The sequence below is a fragment of the Balaenoptera acutorostrata genome, chromosome 2 (assembly GCF_949987535.1).
Source record: "Balaenoptera acutorostrata chromosome 2, mBalAcu1.1, whole genome shotgun sequence".
Lineage (NCBI taxonomy): Eukaryota > Metazoa > Chordata > Mammalia > Artiodactyla > Balaenopteridae > Balaenoptera > Balaenoptera acutorostrata.
The window spans coordinates 34,970,120-34,985,745 of record NC_080065.1 but is presented as its reverse complement, the minus strand read 5'-3'; the positions used below and the strand labels follow the sequence as shown (position 1 = coordinate 34,985,745).

General features: G+C 36.7%; 1 protein-coding gene across 3 annotated transcripts in view; it reads left to right on the top strand.

Annotated features, from left to right (window-relative positions):
* LIFR (LIF receptor subunit alpha) overlaps positions 1 to 15,626 on the top strand; it is a 94,729-nt gene that overhangs the window by 47,334 nt on the left and 31,769 nt on the right. For all 3 annotated transcript variants that reach the window (XM_057541163.1, XM_057541162.1, XM_057541164.1), the window contains exons 6-12: positions 1,644 to 1,818; positions 4,050 to 4,304; positions 7,488 to 7,617; positions 8,062 to 8,231; positions 10,029 to 10,174; positions 11,352 to 11,514; positions 13,659 to 13,729. In XM_057541163.1, coding sequence (XP_057397146.1) covers positions 1,644 to 1,818; positions 4,050 to 4,304; positions 7,488 to 7,617; positions 8,062 to 8,231; positions 10,029 to 10,174; positions 11,352 to 11,514; positions 13,659 to 13,729 — 1,110 coding nt within the window. The remainder of the gene's footprint in view (positions 1 to 1,643; positions 1,819 to 4,049; positions 4,305 to 7,487; positions 7,618 to 8,061; positions 8,232 to 10,028; positions 10,175 to 11,351; positions 11,515 to 13,658; positions 13,730 to 15,626) is intronic.

Sequence of the window (15,626 nt, the reverse complement as noted above, 5' to 3'; positions counted from 1 at the left end):
TTCTCTTCTTAGTCCTTTTTTTAAAAAATTTATCATGTTCTTGTTTCATGGATGCAATATCTCTTCTTATCTTTGAGGATATCAGTGATTTAAAAATTTTTTTGGGCTTCCCTGGTGGCGCAGTGGTTGAGAGTCTGCCTGCTAATGCAGGGGACACGGGTTCGAGCCCTGGCCTGGGAAGATCCCACATGCCGCGAAGCGGCTGGGCCCGTGAGCCACAACTGCTGAGCCTGCGCGTCTGGAGCCTGTGCTCCGCGGCGAGAGAGGCCGCGACGGTGAGAGGCCCGCGCATCGCGATGAAGAGTGGCCCCCGCTTGCCACAACTGGAGAAAGCCCTCGCACAGAAACTAAGACCCAACACAGCCAAAATCAATCAATCAATCAATCAATCAATCAATCATACGCATCTGATTCAAGATCCTCATTAAAAAAAAAAAAAAAAAAAAAAAAAAAAAAAAGACTCTGCCCGCACCCAGGTGCTCTAAAAAAAAAAAAAAAAAAAAAAAAAAAAAAAAAATTTTTTCTTTCTGTGCATTCTGTTTTTTCACATTGCTTTTTTTTTTTTTTTATCTTGACCTTTGACTTTCACATTAGAACTTTTTCTCCACTTTCTGGTCATCCTGGTTCCTGCTCATATTTAAGTGAGTGGTTCTTGAAAAATAAAACAAGTCTAATTGGAACTTTTGTTTGCCTGGGTGGAACTTGTTGACTGGGACATCATTGTATGTGATTAGGATGGGCTGTCAAGCTGGAAAAATCTTAATATTATTTTAGGTTTTTATCTTGACCTGTTCATATGCTCCTTAGAAAAGTTTGTTTAGACTCTTACCTGGTGAGTATGTACTTGGCCATCAGTATCCTGGGGGCTGAGTAGGGAAGAAGGCAGGAGTGCCCCAGCCTTTAGAATGCATAGTTAGTTACCGTTGCCCGTCTGCTTTCCAGTGTCCAGAATCTTACTGGTGTTGTTTCTTCAATTTTTTGCCCTTGTGCATCTGTGCCTTTTTTTTAAAAAAAACTTGTACTTTTGTTCTAGAGGAATTTCATGAAGTAAAGAGAAGGAAGTACATTTATTTAATCTGTTGTCTTTAACCAGAAGTCCCAAGGTCTCTTTTAGTATATCCTCATATATTTGGTTGAAATCTTGCCCATTTTCCACAATTGAAATTAAGCTTTCTATATTATTATAAGTTGCATATTTAAAAATAAAAGTTGAAATATATGACACTTAGATAAAAAAAAATCCAGTCTAAAATAATAGTTTATTTTGTTGAAATGCTCTCCTCTCTTTGACTTTAACCCTTGGAGATAAAAAAGCATTAACTGTTTTTTCTACATGAAAAATGGGACCATTTTAGGCAATGGTGTATTTTCTCATGAACTGTATTGAATGTTTTGAAATATTAACATCTTGTGTAATAATGAAGTAGGCCCTAAAGTTGAAGAAGTAAACATAAATGAATCATAATTATTGTTACTACAACTCTCTTTTTATGCCTTATAGAAAACAGGTAGTTTTACAAAAGAACAAAGCTTTGATTTACTTAGCTGGTAATTGTATACAGTCTGTTGTGTTTTTTTAACCCTAAAGGAAAGCAGGACATAGTACTTGGAAATAGAATTTTGTGTTTGTGTTCATTTTGTAGGTGACTCACAACACAACTCTGAATGGCAGAGATACAGTTCATCACTGGAGCTGGATCTCAGACATGCCCTTGGAGTGCGCCACTCACTATGTGGGAATTAGATGCTACATTGATGATCCTCAGTTCTCTGGTCGCAAAGAGTGGAGCGACTGGAGCCCACTGAAGAACATCTCTTGTAAGTGCATATTTAAAGAATTTTCGTTTCAGATGAATTAGATTAGTCTTGCTTAAGGGTAGGGTTTAGCTCACGGTTTTAGTTCTCTGAACCCCATTTGGATGCATGAGGGTCACCTGGGGATCTTCCAAGTCTTCCACCCCAGAACATTTTGATTCAAAAACTCTTGAGATAGGCTTCAGGAATCTGTATTTTTAAAGAACATACCGAGTGATTGGATAAACATCCAGGTTTAAAAATCACTTCGAATAGACATTGGAAGAACATTTAAAAATTTTATGTAGGCGGTAATGAGATCAAGTCCATATTTTTAAAATATAGCTCCCAATTTCTTGCCCATAGAGCAGACCGCTGTGAGCTGCAGTTACTGCAGAGAACATGGGAATCTGCAAGTATAGGACTTGCCTGGCAGTCCAGTGGTTAAGACTCCGAGCTTGCAATGGAGGGGGCGCAAGTTTGATCCCTGGTCGGGGAGCTAAGATCCCACATGCCATGTGGCGTGGACAAAAATATAAAATAAAATTAACAGTGTGAATCTGCAGGTATATCAAAAATCATCTGTACATTGAATAAAACTCATATGCAGGTATAATGTTGGCAGTGTGCGAGAGGGCCTAGAAAATTGTTGACAATAAAATAAAGGGCTTTAAAAGGCTGGTAATCATTGTAGATTATTCACTCTAGTGACAATGTGGAGAAATGGATCAGAGGGAGGAAGGACTGGAAGCAGGCAGGTTAATAAGGAGAATCTTGTAGTTCAGCAAAAGACAGTGAAGGTATAAAATAGGACACCTGGGTTTAGAAATGAGAAGAGGGAAGAAGTATAAAAACACTGAAGAGACCGAATTAGAATTAGTGCCTATGCTTTTGGTAGGGGAGAAATAGAGCCGAAGATGACTATTAGTTTGGGCAGCTGAGTAGCTGGTGATGCTGTCCAATGAGACAGAAACTATATGAACAAACTAGGTGGGAAAGATAAATTTCAATTTTAATGTGTTGAGCTTGAGGTAGCTGTGAAGTGCCTGGGAGCAATTTCTCATTGTCAGTTGGGAATACAAATTCGGCATCCAGGTGATTAGTTCAAACTGGAAATACACAGTTGACCCTTGAACAACTGGGGGTTAGGGGCTCCGACCCTCCATGTAGTGGAAAATCCGCACATAATTTATAGTTAGCCCTCCATACCCGTGGAACCTCAGTATCTGTGGTTCCATGTCCGAGGATTCAACCAACTGCAAGTCCTGTAGTACTGTAGTAGTTACTATTGAAAAAACTCCACACATAAGTGAACCCATGCAGTTCAAACCCGTGTTGTTCAAGGGTCAACTGTGTGTTTGAGAATCATTAACATACGTGATGTGAAATTTTTTAAATCTTGGAGGTTAACATAACTCAAGGAAAGGGGCATGAAGACCAAGGACACATCTCTTAGAAGCTTGTAAGAGGAGGGTTGGATGGAAGAAAACGAGGCCAGCAAAGCAAACAGCAGCCAGAGGGTTAAGAGTAGCAAAAGTAAGTAGTCTACACCCCAAGAGAGAAGGGAGTTTTGAGAAGGAAGACTTTAGGCAACATACCAGATGTTGTGGAAGTTGAAGGAAAGATTACTAAGACGTGGCCATTGGATTGAGTAGTTAGGCCACGGAGCCATTTTAGTAAAGTGGCCAGAGTAGAAGCCAGATTGCAGTAGATTAAAGAATGAGTAGGTAGAAAGGAGACTAGAGATAATATTTTTAAATTGGCTATTTAGGAAAATAAAAACAAAGAGGTGGCTTTAACCTACAGAGTTGGGATTTTTTTTAGAAAGTGCTTTTTAGGATGTGGAGTATTTAACCATACATGCAAGCTGATGGAAAGTAGGACATCTGATCTAAATACCTAGAATAATTTCAAAGGAATGGAATTATTTAATGTGTACCTTTTTCTTGGTGTGGATTTTTCACATGTGGATAAACCCGCTTAATTTGAACCTTTAGACTTCTTAGATATTAACCTGTGACCTTACACGTTGACCTGCAGTCCCCTCTACTCCCCCACCATCACCCCGTCATAAGTAAATAAAACCACACACATTTTTATTTCTTGTGTATGTCTTGCTCCTTTGAAACCTGGGGAGCGTACCTTATCTTTGGGCCACCATAATTACAAAGTACCTAACAGTGTGTTTTATGTACACTGGGCTAATTTATGTAAAAGATTTCTAAAGTATTTATAATTCCTTTTGCTCTTTCTAGGGTCTCCTGATTCTCAGACTAAGGTTTTTCCTCAAGACAGAGTGCTACTTGTAGGCTCAGATATAACAGTATGTTGTGTGACTCAAGAAAAAGTGTTATCAGCACAGATTGGCAGTACATATTGTCCCCTTATCCATCTTGATGGGAAAAATGTTGCAATCAAGATCCGTAATATTTCTGCTTCCGAAAGTAGTGGAACAAATGTGGTTTTCTCTGTAGAAGATAACATGTTTGGAACAGTTATTTTTGCAGGATGTAAGTATATAATTTTTTTAAGAAAAGAGTTCCTATTAATCTGTTTTGGTCCTCTTTGAAAGCCTTAATGCTTTTTTGGGGGGATGATTTTATTTCTTTCTTATTTTTTTATTCTTTGATACAAATGACATATGAGGGTACCAGCATTTTTGCTTGTTTTAAGGTGAGTTCTAAGCTTGTTTTCTACATACCTGTATCTATATAGTTTGCAGCTTTTGTAATAAGATTTGAAACATTCATCTGCTAATTTTTAGTTTAAATTCTTAGTTAACAGCTTTGTTGAGTCAAGGGCAGGTAGTATATAATATTTCTTACTCCTACATCATTTAGGAATTTTTTCATATAAATTAATTTCCCACCTAATTAAAGCATACCTTTTTTTTTAAGTACCTGAATTAAAGAAATTGTAATGATTTTACACAAAATCTTTCAAAAGCATAACCTACGCTTCTCTGATGAGAGGAGGGTGGCTGCAGGACATGGGGGGAGGAAGAGTCCCCCTCTCACTGTGCTCTGTGTCTGATGTACTCTCCGTAATGCAGGGGCATCTTTTAACATGGTCACTTCTACATTCCATGACATTTCCAAAAGTTGTTGTGGGTGAACTGCCCTACCTATATGGCTTGTGTTGTGCATCCACAGATACTTTTGTATTTAGAGCTTTTCTGTCCCCTCCCCTGTGGTAACTGTAATGTTCTAATGCACTGATGGCTTTGCCTCCAGCAGTGCTTCCCTTCCTGCTCACATTCGGAACTTAAAGTTTCTAGTGGTCCAAGGGTCTCATGAATAAAGTGTGTGAAATGTAGTGAATGGATTTTGTCATTTTCTTTTGCTCACTCAGTGATTTTTCTTATGTTTTTTTTTCTTATGATTGTCAGTTATGCTGTGGATCAGCCGCTTTCAGTCACTTTCTTACTTCCATAGAAATTTATGATAAATTACATTCATTTGCTGATAGATTCCCAAGGGAAGGGGATTAGGTGCCCTTCTCAGCTTGATGGCTGTAACCTTACTCTCTTTTTGCCTTCCAGTAAGGCATTTTGGAATGCAAGTGAGAGTGAGGATATATTCGAATTTAAATTTTAGAAATTTAAAAAACTAAATTTTCTTTCCTAAATGGAATTTTAGGAAGTGATGTGCAACATTCCTCACAAATGATCATGGAGTCTAAGTAAAGAACCAGTGTAGTGAAACTGCTTGATAAGTGATACCAAAAAGTGAGATACTCACTTAAAAGAATGAAATAAAAAATTAAAACTTAAAAGATGAGAATATTCACTGTTTTTATTGTTTCTAACAATGTTCTAATCTTTTATCATAGTTCTAGAGCAAACCTATTTAGTTCATAATTTAGCTTTCCTTTATAACATTTGGAGGTTGAAATATTGATCAATATTTGTCAATTCAGGAACAGCAGTAACATTTCACTTCAGAGGGAGCTCTTTAGAAACTTGCAGCAAGGGCAGACTGTGGTGTGAGTTAGGGATCAAGATTTACTTTCCTTTACCTTATGGGTAGCTTGTTATCCCATCATTTACTGAAAAGGCTGAAAAGAATGTTAGAATCAGCTTGTCAGTTTTCCCCTACACACACACATACACATTCAAACGTGACAGGATTTTGATTGATATTACATTAAATCTATCAATTTAGGAGGATTTTTATTCTTAGAATATTGAGTCTTCCAAACCATGAACATGGTATAACCTTCCATTTATTTAGATTTTCTTTGATTTATTTTAGTGATATGAGGTCTTTTATATCTTTTGGTAAATTTATTCCTAGGTGTTTGATGTTTTCTGGTGCTATTAAAAATTGATGTTTTTAAATTGCGTTTTCTGTATACTGCTACATAGAAAGATAATTGATTTATACCGAGCTTTTACCTAGCTTCAATTGATTCTTTTGTAAGTGAATTTCTTTGAAAAGAAAATCAGTATATTTCAAGTACTGCCCTCTCATATTTTTTTCTCCTTCAATTTTTCCTTCTACTTCTGTCTAGTTTGCTCCTGTTATTTGGATTTTAAGTATTTCAACTTAATATATCTGCCAAATCCTAAAATAATCAGCATTTTAAATATCCTCAAAATTTGGGGTATGTGAATTTAATAAAATGACCAAAAGTTTGTCCTTAAGTTTAAAACAGTTTTCAAAATAAATATGTCAGTGTTAGTTTTATTATCCAGTTGGTAAACTTTCATATAAATACTCATTACTTCTCTTAATGTTACCTAAGATACTTGAAGGATGTAATGCTTATCTCTGGGGAAAGTATGTGAAATTTTCTAAGTCTTGTTTGATAAACTAAGGACTATTTTAAAAATTCAGGTTTTTAAAAATAAAGTTATCTTTTAGACTTTTTCAATGAGTAGATAGTCGTTTAACAAAACTTACCTCCATGGAAGATAGTTTGGATAAATATGACAGTAGGAAATATCAGTTTCTCTATATGCCTGGTTAAGTAAGATTATAGAAATATCACTTTCTATAATCAGTGTCAGACTGTAGAATTTTTATTTATCACTCTGTCTCACAAAACAAAAACAACTTTTTTTCTTTTTCTGGTCTTGCCCCTACAAAAACAGAACAGTCTCATTAAAGAAGGAAAACAACAAAAGATCAGTAGTCACTTGGAATATAGGGATATGTAGAATTTTACCAAGAGTGACTTTGTAAATAATAGTCCTTATAACTTATTTAAGAACTCTGAAGCTTGTAACGTGGCTTATACTGACTTATGATTTGGTACTTCTTTTCAAATCACAGTATAAAGAGGATAGGTAGTAATACTTTTAACCTGTAGATTTTTCTGATTTAACTAGTTGGACAAAGGTTCCTTTGAGAGGTTTGATGGACTCTGAAATGGGATTTAAGGGAAAAACATGGTAGTTGATCTCTTCAGGTTGCTATTGGGGAGTTTCCAAATGAGCTAATGGTCACTCTTAAGTGACTAACTCTTAAGTTAAGTGATTAACTCTTAAGTTAATCCATCACTCCTAATGTAATATGAACTCTGAATCAACATGCTATACAAAGAATGGTAATTCCTGCACCATTCAAAATGTAAGCAAATGATTTTTTAAGGAAATTGTCCGAAATGTAATTAACATTTATGAAACATAACGTTTTCAGAGAAAATATACATAATCAAAGTAACTACCTTTTTTTCTTTTTTTTTATTAGATCCACCTGATATTCCTCAAAAACTGAACTGTGAGACATATGACTTAAAAGAGATTATATGCACTTGGAATCCAGGAAGACCGACATTCTTGGTGGGCCCACGCAATACAAGTTACACTTTATTTGAAAGGTAAAGGTCTCTGGGAAAGGTTGTCAAACAGTGAGGAGTACCTTGGAAGGATGTTAAATGACATAAGAAGATGCTCTGTTTCATTTATATTATGAGAACAAATATAAAACAAAATATGCTGTAGAAAATTGGGTATACTATAAATACTGCACTTTAGACACATGCAGACTTGATATCTTGTCGTCTTTTTAAAAAAGCCTCTAGAAGGAAGAACCCTCAAATATGAACAGAGACTGTCTCTGGGTAGTGGGCTATGGCTGATTTTTTTCTTCTGTTTTCTGCATTGTATATATTTTCTTCCCTGAGTATGTAGTATATCTGTAATTAGAAATACAGACTTTTTAAAAAAAATTTATTAGAAATTTACCTGTTCATCTTTTCCTGCAATAAATCTCTTGCCATTTTGAAATTATTTTAATATTCCTTAATGTTCTCTTAATTCAGTTTTTCAGGAAAATATGTTAGATTTAAAAGAGTTGAGTTGCCCACAAATGAAAGCTATCAGTTATTCTTTCAAATGCTTCCAAATCAAGAAATATACAATTTTACGTTGAATGCTCGAAATCCTCTGGGTCAATCAGAATCAACACTTTTAGTTAACATAACTGAAAAAGGTAAGCTGCTGCATAAACCAATGTCTTAAAAATAACTTTAGAAGTGGTAAAATGTCTTGAGATTAATGAAAAGTGCTTCTAGAGATTACTTTTTACTGATTATTTCCTTTATAGTTACTTAATACTAATTTTGTAAATTTCATTTAAAAATCTTTATAATTTCAAGTTTTACTGTTTTATTAAATTCAAATAAAAATTTGAATTAATTGTTTCATAGAAATTGTAAGTGGCTTTATCTGATAGTTTTTGATTTCTGAAAATAGTTTTTTGCCCAATTTTTAAAACCTTTTTATTTTGAAATAGTTGTAGACTCACAAGTGGTTGCAAAAACAATTACAGTCCTTCATCCGACTTTCTCAGTGGTAGCATGTTATGTAACTGTAGTACCATGTCCAAATTAGGTTGTTGACCCTGGTTCAACACTGAACCAGACTACTGACCTTGCTCAGTTTTCACCAGTTTTTATATGCATTTAATTGTGTGTGTGTGTGTGTGTGTGTATGTGTGTAGTTCTGTGCAGTCAGATCCACGTACAGATTCACGCAACCCACCAATACAGTTCAGATACAGAACTCTTCTGTCACCCACAGGAACCGCCTCCCGCTGTCACTGTAGCAACACCACCCCCACCCCCATCAACACACACGAGCGTGCTAGAATCTCTGTTCCTGGAAAACAGCTAGTCTGTTCCTCATCGCTATTGTTTTGTTATTTTGGGAATGGTGTGTAAATGGAGTTGTACACTATTTAACCTTTAGAGGTTGGCGTTTTTTACTAAGGATGATGTCCTTGAGATCCATCCAAGTATGTATCAGTAAATAGTTTGTTCCTTTTTACTGCTGATGATTTCTGAATTTTTACCAACCCTATTAATGTACAGCTCAAAATAGAAATAAAAGAGGCGTGTCTTTTTGGCACTCATTCCTGTGGTCATTCCATGTGTATCAACTCTGTGCCAGGCTCAGCAACACACAGAGCAGTGGCGTAGAGGCCTTCTCTTAGAGACAGTCAGGGGCGTAAGGGCTTAAACCAAATGCATTATAATACAGCCTGGCAAGTGATTAGTAGATGCTCCTGTTGCCTTACTTGTGAATATAAGTCACTTTTATCAATTATTCCTTCTCATCATCTTTGTTATGTCTTGATTTTTTCCATAAGGTCAGAAAAGCTACATCTTATACTTGCATGGCAGTTTTATATATATTTGTCTGCCCTCTGCCATTTCAGCCATATCTTCCACGTGATTCTTTCCCATCACTCAATTTGGTATATGCACTATCACCAGTGTAATGTGCAGTTTGCTTCACTGTACCTTTGTTCTTGCCAAGACCCCAGCCTGAAATGATTTTCTGCAACTGTTTTGCCAGTTTCATTCTGATTCATCCTTCAAAGCTCATCTTAAGTCCTATCTTCACTGTACATCTATACTTACATCTAAATTCCTGTAGCAGTGAATATCTGTACAACACATTTAGGACTTAATGTATATACTCTTGTTGATTTTTCTTCTTTCTGTTTGTCAGTCCCCAAGTAAATGAGGGGTTCCTTAAAGGTAGAGACTGACTTACTACCTTTTAGTATTTCTGATGCCAACTGAGGAACCTTGAGCGTGAATGGTTCTTAAACAATGCTGGCCTGGTGTCAGCAGTAAAGGTGAGATTTGTATTCCACACAACGGTGGGTGGAACATTGTTGATCAGCAGTGATGACACCTCTTCTGTTTTTTGTTTTCTTTGACTCTCATTTGTCATATTAGAAAAGAGCTTTTAAAGTAATCTTTGAAAATTGTATTTACAGTTCATCCCCATATTCCTACTTCAGTCAAAGTGAAGGATATCAGTTCAACAGCTGTTACACTTTCCTGGCATTTACCAGGCAGCTTTGCAAAGATTAAACTGTTATGTCAAATTGAAATTAATAAAACTAACTCAATACATGAATTGGTGAGTAAGATTCTTCTATAAACTTCCCTTGAGGTTATTTTGGATAAAATACTTAGTTTTCAAAAAGAATTAAGTAAATTGGTATGCATAAGTGCTCAGATTACTTATTATAGAGATTTACTAAGAGTGAAGACATTATATATCAATATCATAACAGCATTATATTTAGCACTTAAAAACAATTATAATACCGGATATTATAGAACGTAAGTTTGACTTTTACTACTCAGAATATTTCCAGGTCTAGTATAGTACCTGGCATGTAACTGGTGCTCAATAAATTTGTGAATGAATTAGTAGTTTTTGCTGTAACCATTGGTGTTAGTTAATGGACTAATCGGCACCAAAGAGAGGATGTGATTTTTAAAACTGCTAAGTGCAGTAATAGGAGCAAGTTATAATTGGGCGTTATAAGTCAAAACACGGCTTTTTTGTACATTTTAAATACTTAGGTTGACTTTTATGCTGCACCATCTTGTAATTTGGGGTAGGTCCAAAATAAATGATGTACTTAAATAGTCACTTGGAAACTTACTGATAATTTCTAGAAAATCAGTCAAACTGCAAAACGTAACCCAAAAAACTTCTTTGCAGTAAGTAATTGGGAACTCAGAGACTTTCCTGAGGCATGCAAATCCTCAAATTTGTTTAGAATTGCTTCATCTTAATTTATTTAGTTTAAATATTTGTCAAATAGTCTACATGTTTAGCACCACACTAGAGGTTCTAAGTGCCATATAAAAAAAGATGCATAAGATGATGCCTGCCTCCAGTCAGTTTCCAAGTATCATCTGAATAATGTATTTAATCCTCAAGGTCATCTTAGATTACTAAGTTATATTAAGGTATATTGCATTACCATTAACCATTGACTGAATATCATCTTCTCTGCATAACTAATTGACCATTATTACTTAGATCCAACATTTGGACTAAAAAGATACTCGATTTTATTTATTGCTGTTGCAGAACATAATTTCACTGATTTGGCATTTATATAAGAATTAAAATATAGTGGATGAACTGCCTTGGTTTTATAGAGGTAAACTCTTATGACATTCAGTCAATTTATGTTACAAATTTGGGAGGCTTTCTTCTAAAAAAAATATATGCGTATATGTATGTATTCATATACGTGTGATATTATATATGTAATATATATATTTGTTTCTAATAGCGGAATGTCACAATGAGAGGAATAGAAAATTCAAGTTATCTTGCTGCTTTGGATAAGTTAAATCCATATACCATATATACTTTTCGGATTCGTTGTTGTACAGACCCCTTCTGGAAATGGAGCAAGTGGAGCAATGAAAAACAATATTTAACCACAGAAGCCAGTAAGTTAACTGAGTGACTTATGGCTAATTATTACTATGGATCCTGAAATTTTGTTTTTAAAAGAAAATGTCACCAGAATGACTAAAAGCAGGAGAATGTTTAGATAAATTGTGTAACTATATAATACCTGCTAGTAAAATATCATACAGACATTTTAAATGATGGTTTTTCAAGTTTTGTGAAACTATGGAAAAATGCTTGGCATGTGTTATGTGAAAGGACTAGGCTACCCTATCCACAATATGATTGCAGCTATATTAAAATGATACTTAGGAAACCATACTTGAAACCGTAGTAAGATTTTAGAGTGATTTTTCTCACACTCTTTCCTCCTATTCCTGGAGTTTTAATATCCTATTTAGAGTGTCTCTTTATTGAAAACAATTATTAATAAAGCTAATTTGGTGGAATTTTTATTTGTGACCTAGGCCTGAGAAATGGATGGGGCTACAAGTTCTTGAACTTTAGTTTCTGTGGTACACCCAGGTCAATATATCTATAAAATCAGGTAACTGGTTTTCTAAGTATGATAACTTCTAAAGACAGAATGAGATATACTATTCTTGATTAAGCAGATGTCAGCTTTAAAACAAAGCAAAAAATTTAGAAATAGGTGTAATTTTCAGAAATCATTCAACAAAAGATAGCAAAAGCTTTATTTGAACTATATAATATAGGGACTATAAAACTTCTTCCAAAAAATTTAACAAACGGTAAGACAAAAAAGGACAGGTATTAACCCAGATTTTGTCTCTCCACATGAAGACTAGAAAGATGAGAGAGGATCCTTACAGCACACGTAAGAATTATTTGGATCATGCTTGAGTCCAGGGAGAGAGTGTACTAGTTATCTGTTGCTATGACAAATTACCTCAGAACTCAGTGGCTTAAAACAGCAAACATTTGTTATCTCACAGTGTCTGTGGATCAGAAATTCAGACAGCTTAGCTGAGGCTACAGTCGGGATGTGGGTAGGGGCTGCAGGCTTGATTGGGGCTAGAGGATTGGCTTTCAGGATGGTTCAGTCACATGCCTGTTGGCAGGAGGCCTCAGTTTCTCACCACGCGGGCCTCTCCATAGGGCTGCCGGAGTGTCCTCAACGTGGCACCCAGCAGCTCCCAGACTTAGTGATCAAAGAGAGAACAAGGCAGCCTCCACAATGTCTTTTATGTCCTAGCCTCAGAAGGGACATACATCACATCTGCCGTACCCTACTTGTCACGCAGGCCAACGCCGATACAGTGTAGGAGGGACCACACAAGGGCGTGAATGTCAGGAAGCGAGACCAATATCATTGGTCATGTTGGAGACTGGCTGCTTTTGCTTTCAGTTGTGAGCTGTTGTTGCCAAGAGGAAGCATTTTATTTACGCCTCATTAAGATGAAGGCATTAATTCATTTAACAAATACTTGTTGGGTGTCCACCATGTGTCAGGAATTGTTCTAGTTACTAGGAATATAGCAGTGAATAAAACAGCAGTCTCTACCCATGGAGTTTATAGGATAGAGGATTAGAAATGAGTTTTTAAAATATGTATATAATAGCATATTGGGTGGCAGTGAGTGCCACAGAAAAAAATAAAACCTAGAGAGAGGGCTAGGGAATGAAGGCCAGGCGGTTGTGGAGGGGGGGTTGCAATTTTAAATAGAGCAGCTGGAAGAGACTTCACTAATAAGGTGACACTTGATCTGAGATATAAAGGAGGTGGTGAAGGAAGCTACGTGGTTAATTCAGAGAAGGCAAGTTCTAGGCAGAGGAAGAGAGGGCATAGGAAGTGCAGAAAGCCTGGGGCAGGTGTCCTTGGCATGTTTGAGGAACAACCAGGAAGCCAGCGTGTAGCCAGAGCCAGCTTGAGTGAGGGGAGGGAGACGGGTGTGAGATGGACAGGCAGCCTTGAACCCATTTTTGAGGGACTTGAGGGTGATTTTAACCCATTGTAAGGGGCCTTGTGTTTTGCAGACATTTGGAGCTCAGCTTTTCCATTGCTCCATTTTCTAAGTGGAAGCCACTGACTTCTTCACATTTTTATTGAGAATTTCAAAAACCTAGACAAAAATTTAAAAATACCACCATCCCACTTATTGATCTTATCAACTGACATAGTATGCATCTTCAAATACTAACTTTTAAATCTCTCTTCTAGTTCCTTCAAAGGGACCAGATACTTGGAGAGAGTGGAGTTCTGATGGAAAAAATTTAATAATATATTGGAAGGTAAATATCTAATTCTTCCTTGAATATTTAAATAACTTTATTATGCTGAACTACTTAACTTACATATGGTACCTGGGTTATCAGGCAGCCAGGATTTCCCAGACTGGCTTAGTGTACAGTATTGCTGAGAATGTAACCTGGCTTCTAAAAGCCCCAGCCAGATTCCACATCACTGCAGATGCACCACCGTCACTGTAGTGAGGATCTCTGTGTCAAGAGCTGAGCATTCTTTAGTTTGATTTTATGAGGCCTGTAAAGGACTGAGGATTTCATGAATTCCATCTCTCTCACTTTAGTCAGAAATGCAGCCAGAAACCACAAGTTAGAATCTCAAGTGTTTATGTTGCATTTTCACTTCAATGACTAGGAAACCAACTTTTTATATATATCATGTGTAATTTGTTGTCCCCTAAGTAAATTGCATTATAATATGACAATTATAAAGTTTTACATAGTTTTCTAAAATTTTAGATAAAATATGAATTGCATTATGTTTTACTAGCTTTTCCTTACCAGAGCAAATGTTTTTGTTGCTGTATTTTTTTATCTGATTTATGAACATCAAAACCACAAACAATTGTCTTCTACACCAGATTTCATAGGAACAGTTATAACCAGATTCTTTTAAACAGTGAATTTTGTTATTGAAATTTAAACTATTATTTTTATAAAAATTTGACATCTTTACAGCTTTAAGTAAAGTAAATCTTTGAAGTCTGTGAGCAAGTTGTGTACACATTCCATTGCTTCGAGGTTGTCCGTATATGACTGTGCATCCCCTCTTACTCTTGATTAGCAAATCCCCTGGCTACCCGCAGTTGTCTGTCAGATTTCACAATAATATAGTAACGATTATATAAATTACTTCAATGTGAGAAAGTTTAGAATATTGTTCAAACGAGATAAATATTTAACCAAGGATTAAAAATATTGAAGCGATTTGGATTCTAACGTCAGTGACTAGTTGATGGTTCTCCCATATTTGGTTGGAAAATTAAGTTGTTTTGGACATGTTGAGTTTTTTAAACATGTGCCACAAGGATATCTGAGTACAGTTCAGTAGGAGGTGGTTTGATGTAAGGCTCTGGAGCGCGGGAGAGGTCTGAGCTAAAGACATAGCTGTGAGTAAGCATATAAATGGGATCACTCAGGGAGAGCACGCAGGGCTGAAAGAGGCCAAGAGTGGAACTGTAGGTGATGGCAGGATATAAAGGACCAGCAAAGGAGGAGGATCCAGCAGGGGAGATTGGGAAGGCCAGAGAGGCAGGAAGACCAGAAGAAAATAGCTTTTGCAGAAACCAGTGGAGGGGGATGTGTGAAGGAATGAGTAGTATCAAATGAAACCCACAAGTCTTAGGATGGTAACATGTCCACTGGACCAGGCCATCGGAGAGCCGTCGGGGACCTCTGTTGGAGCAGTGTCTTCAGCAGAGTATTAATGTCAGTGTCAGTCTGGATCAGAGGGTCCCATGCATTGCTGTATAAATTGGAGCAATTATTTTAAAAAGCAGTTTAGCTATATAAATAAGTTTGAATGTGAGGCAGACCTTCAAGATGGCAGAGGAGTAAGATGTGGAGATCACCTACTGAACACTGGCAGAAGACTTCAGACTTCCCAAAAGGCAAGAAACTCCCCACGTACCTGGTTAGGGCAAAAGAATAAAAGAAAAAACAGACAAAAGAACAGGGACAGGACCTGCACCTCTAGGAGGGAGCTGTGAAGGAGGAAAAGTTTCTACATGCTAGGAAGCCCCTTCACTGGTGAACACAGTGGGTGGCGGGGGGAGGAAGCTTCGGAGCCACGGAGGAGAGCACAGCAGTAGGGGTGCGGAGGGCAAAGCGGAGAGATTCCCACACAGAGGATCGGTGCCGACCAGCACTCACCAGCCTGAGAGGC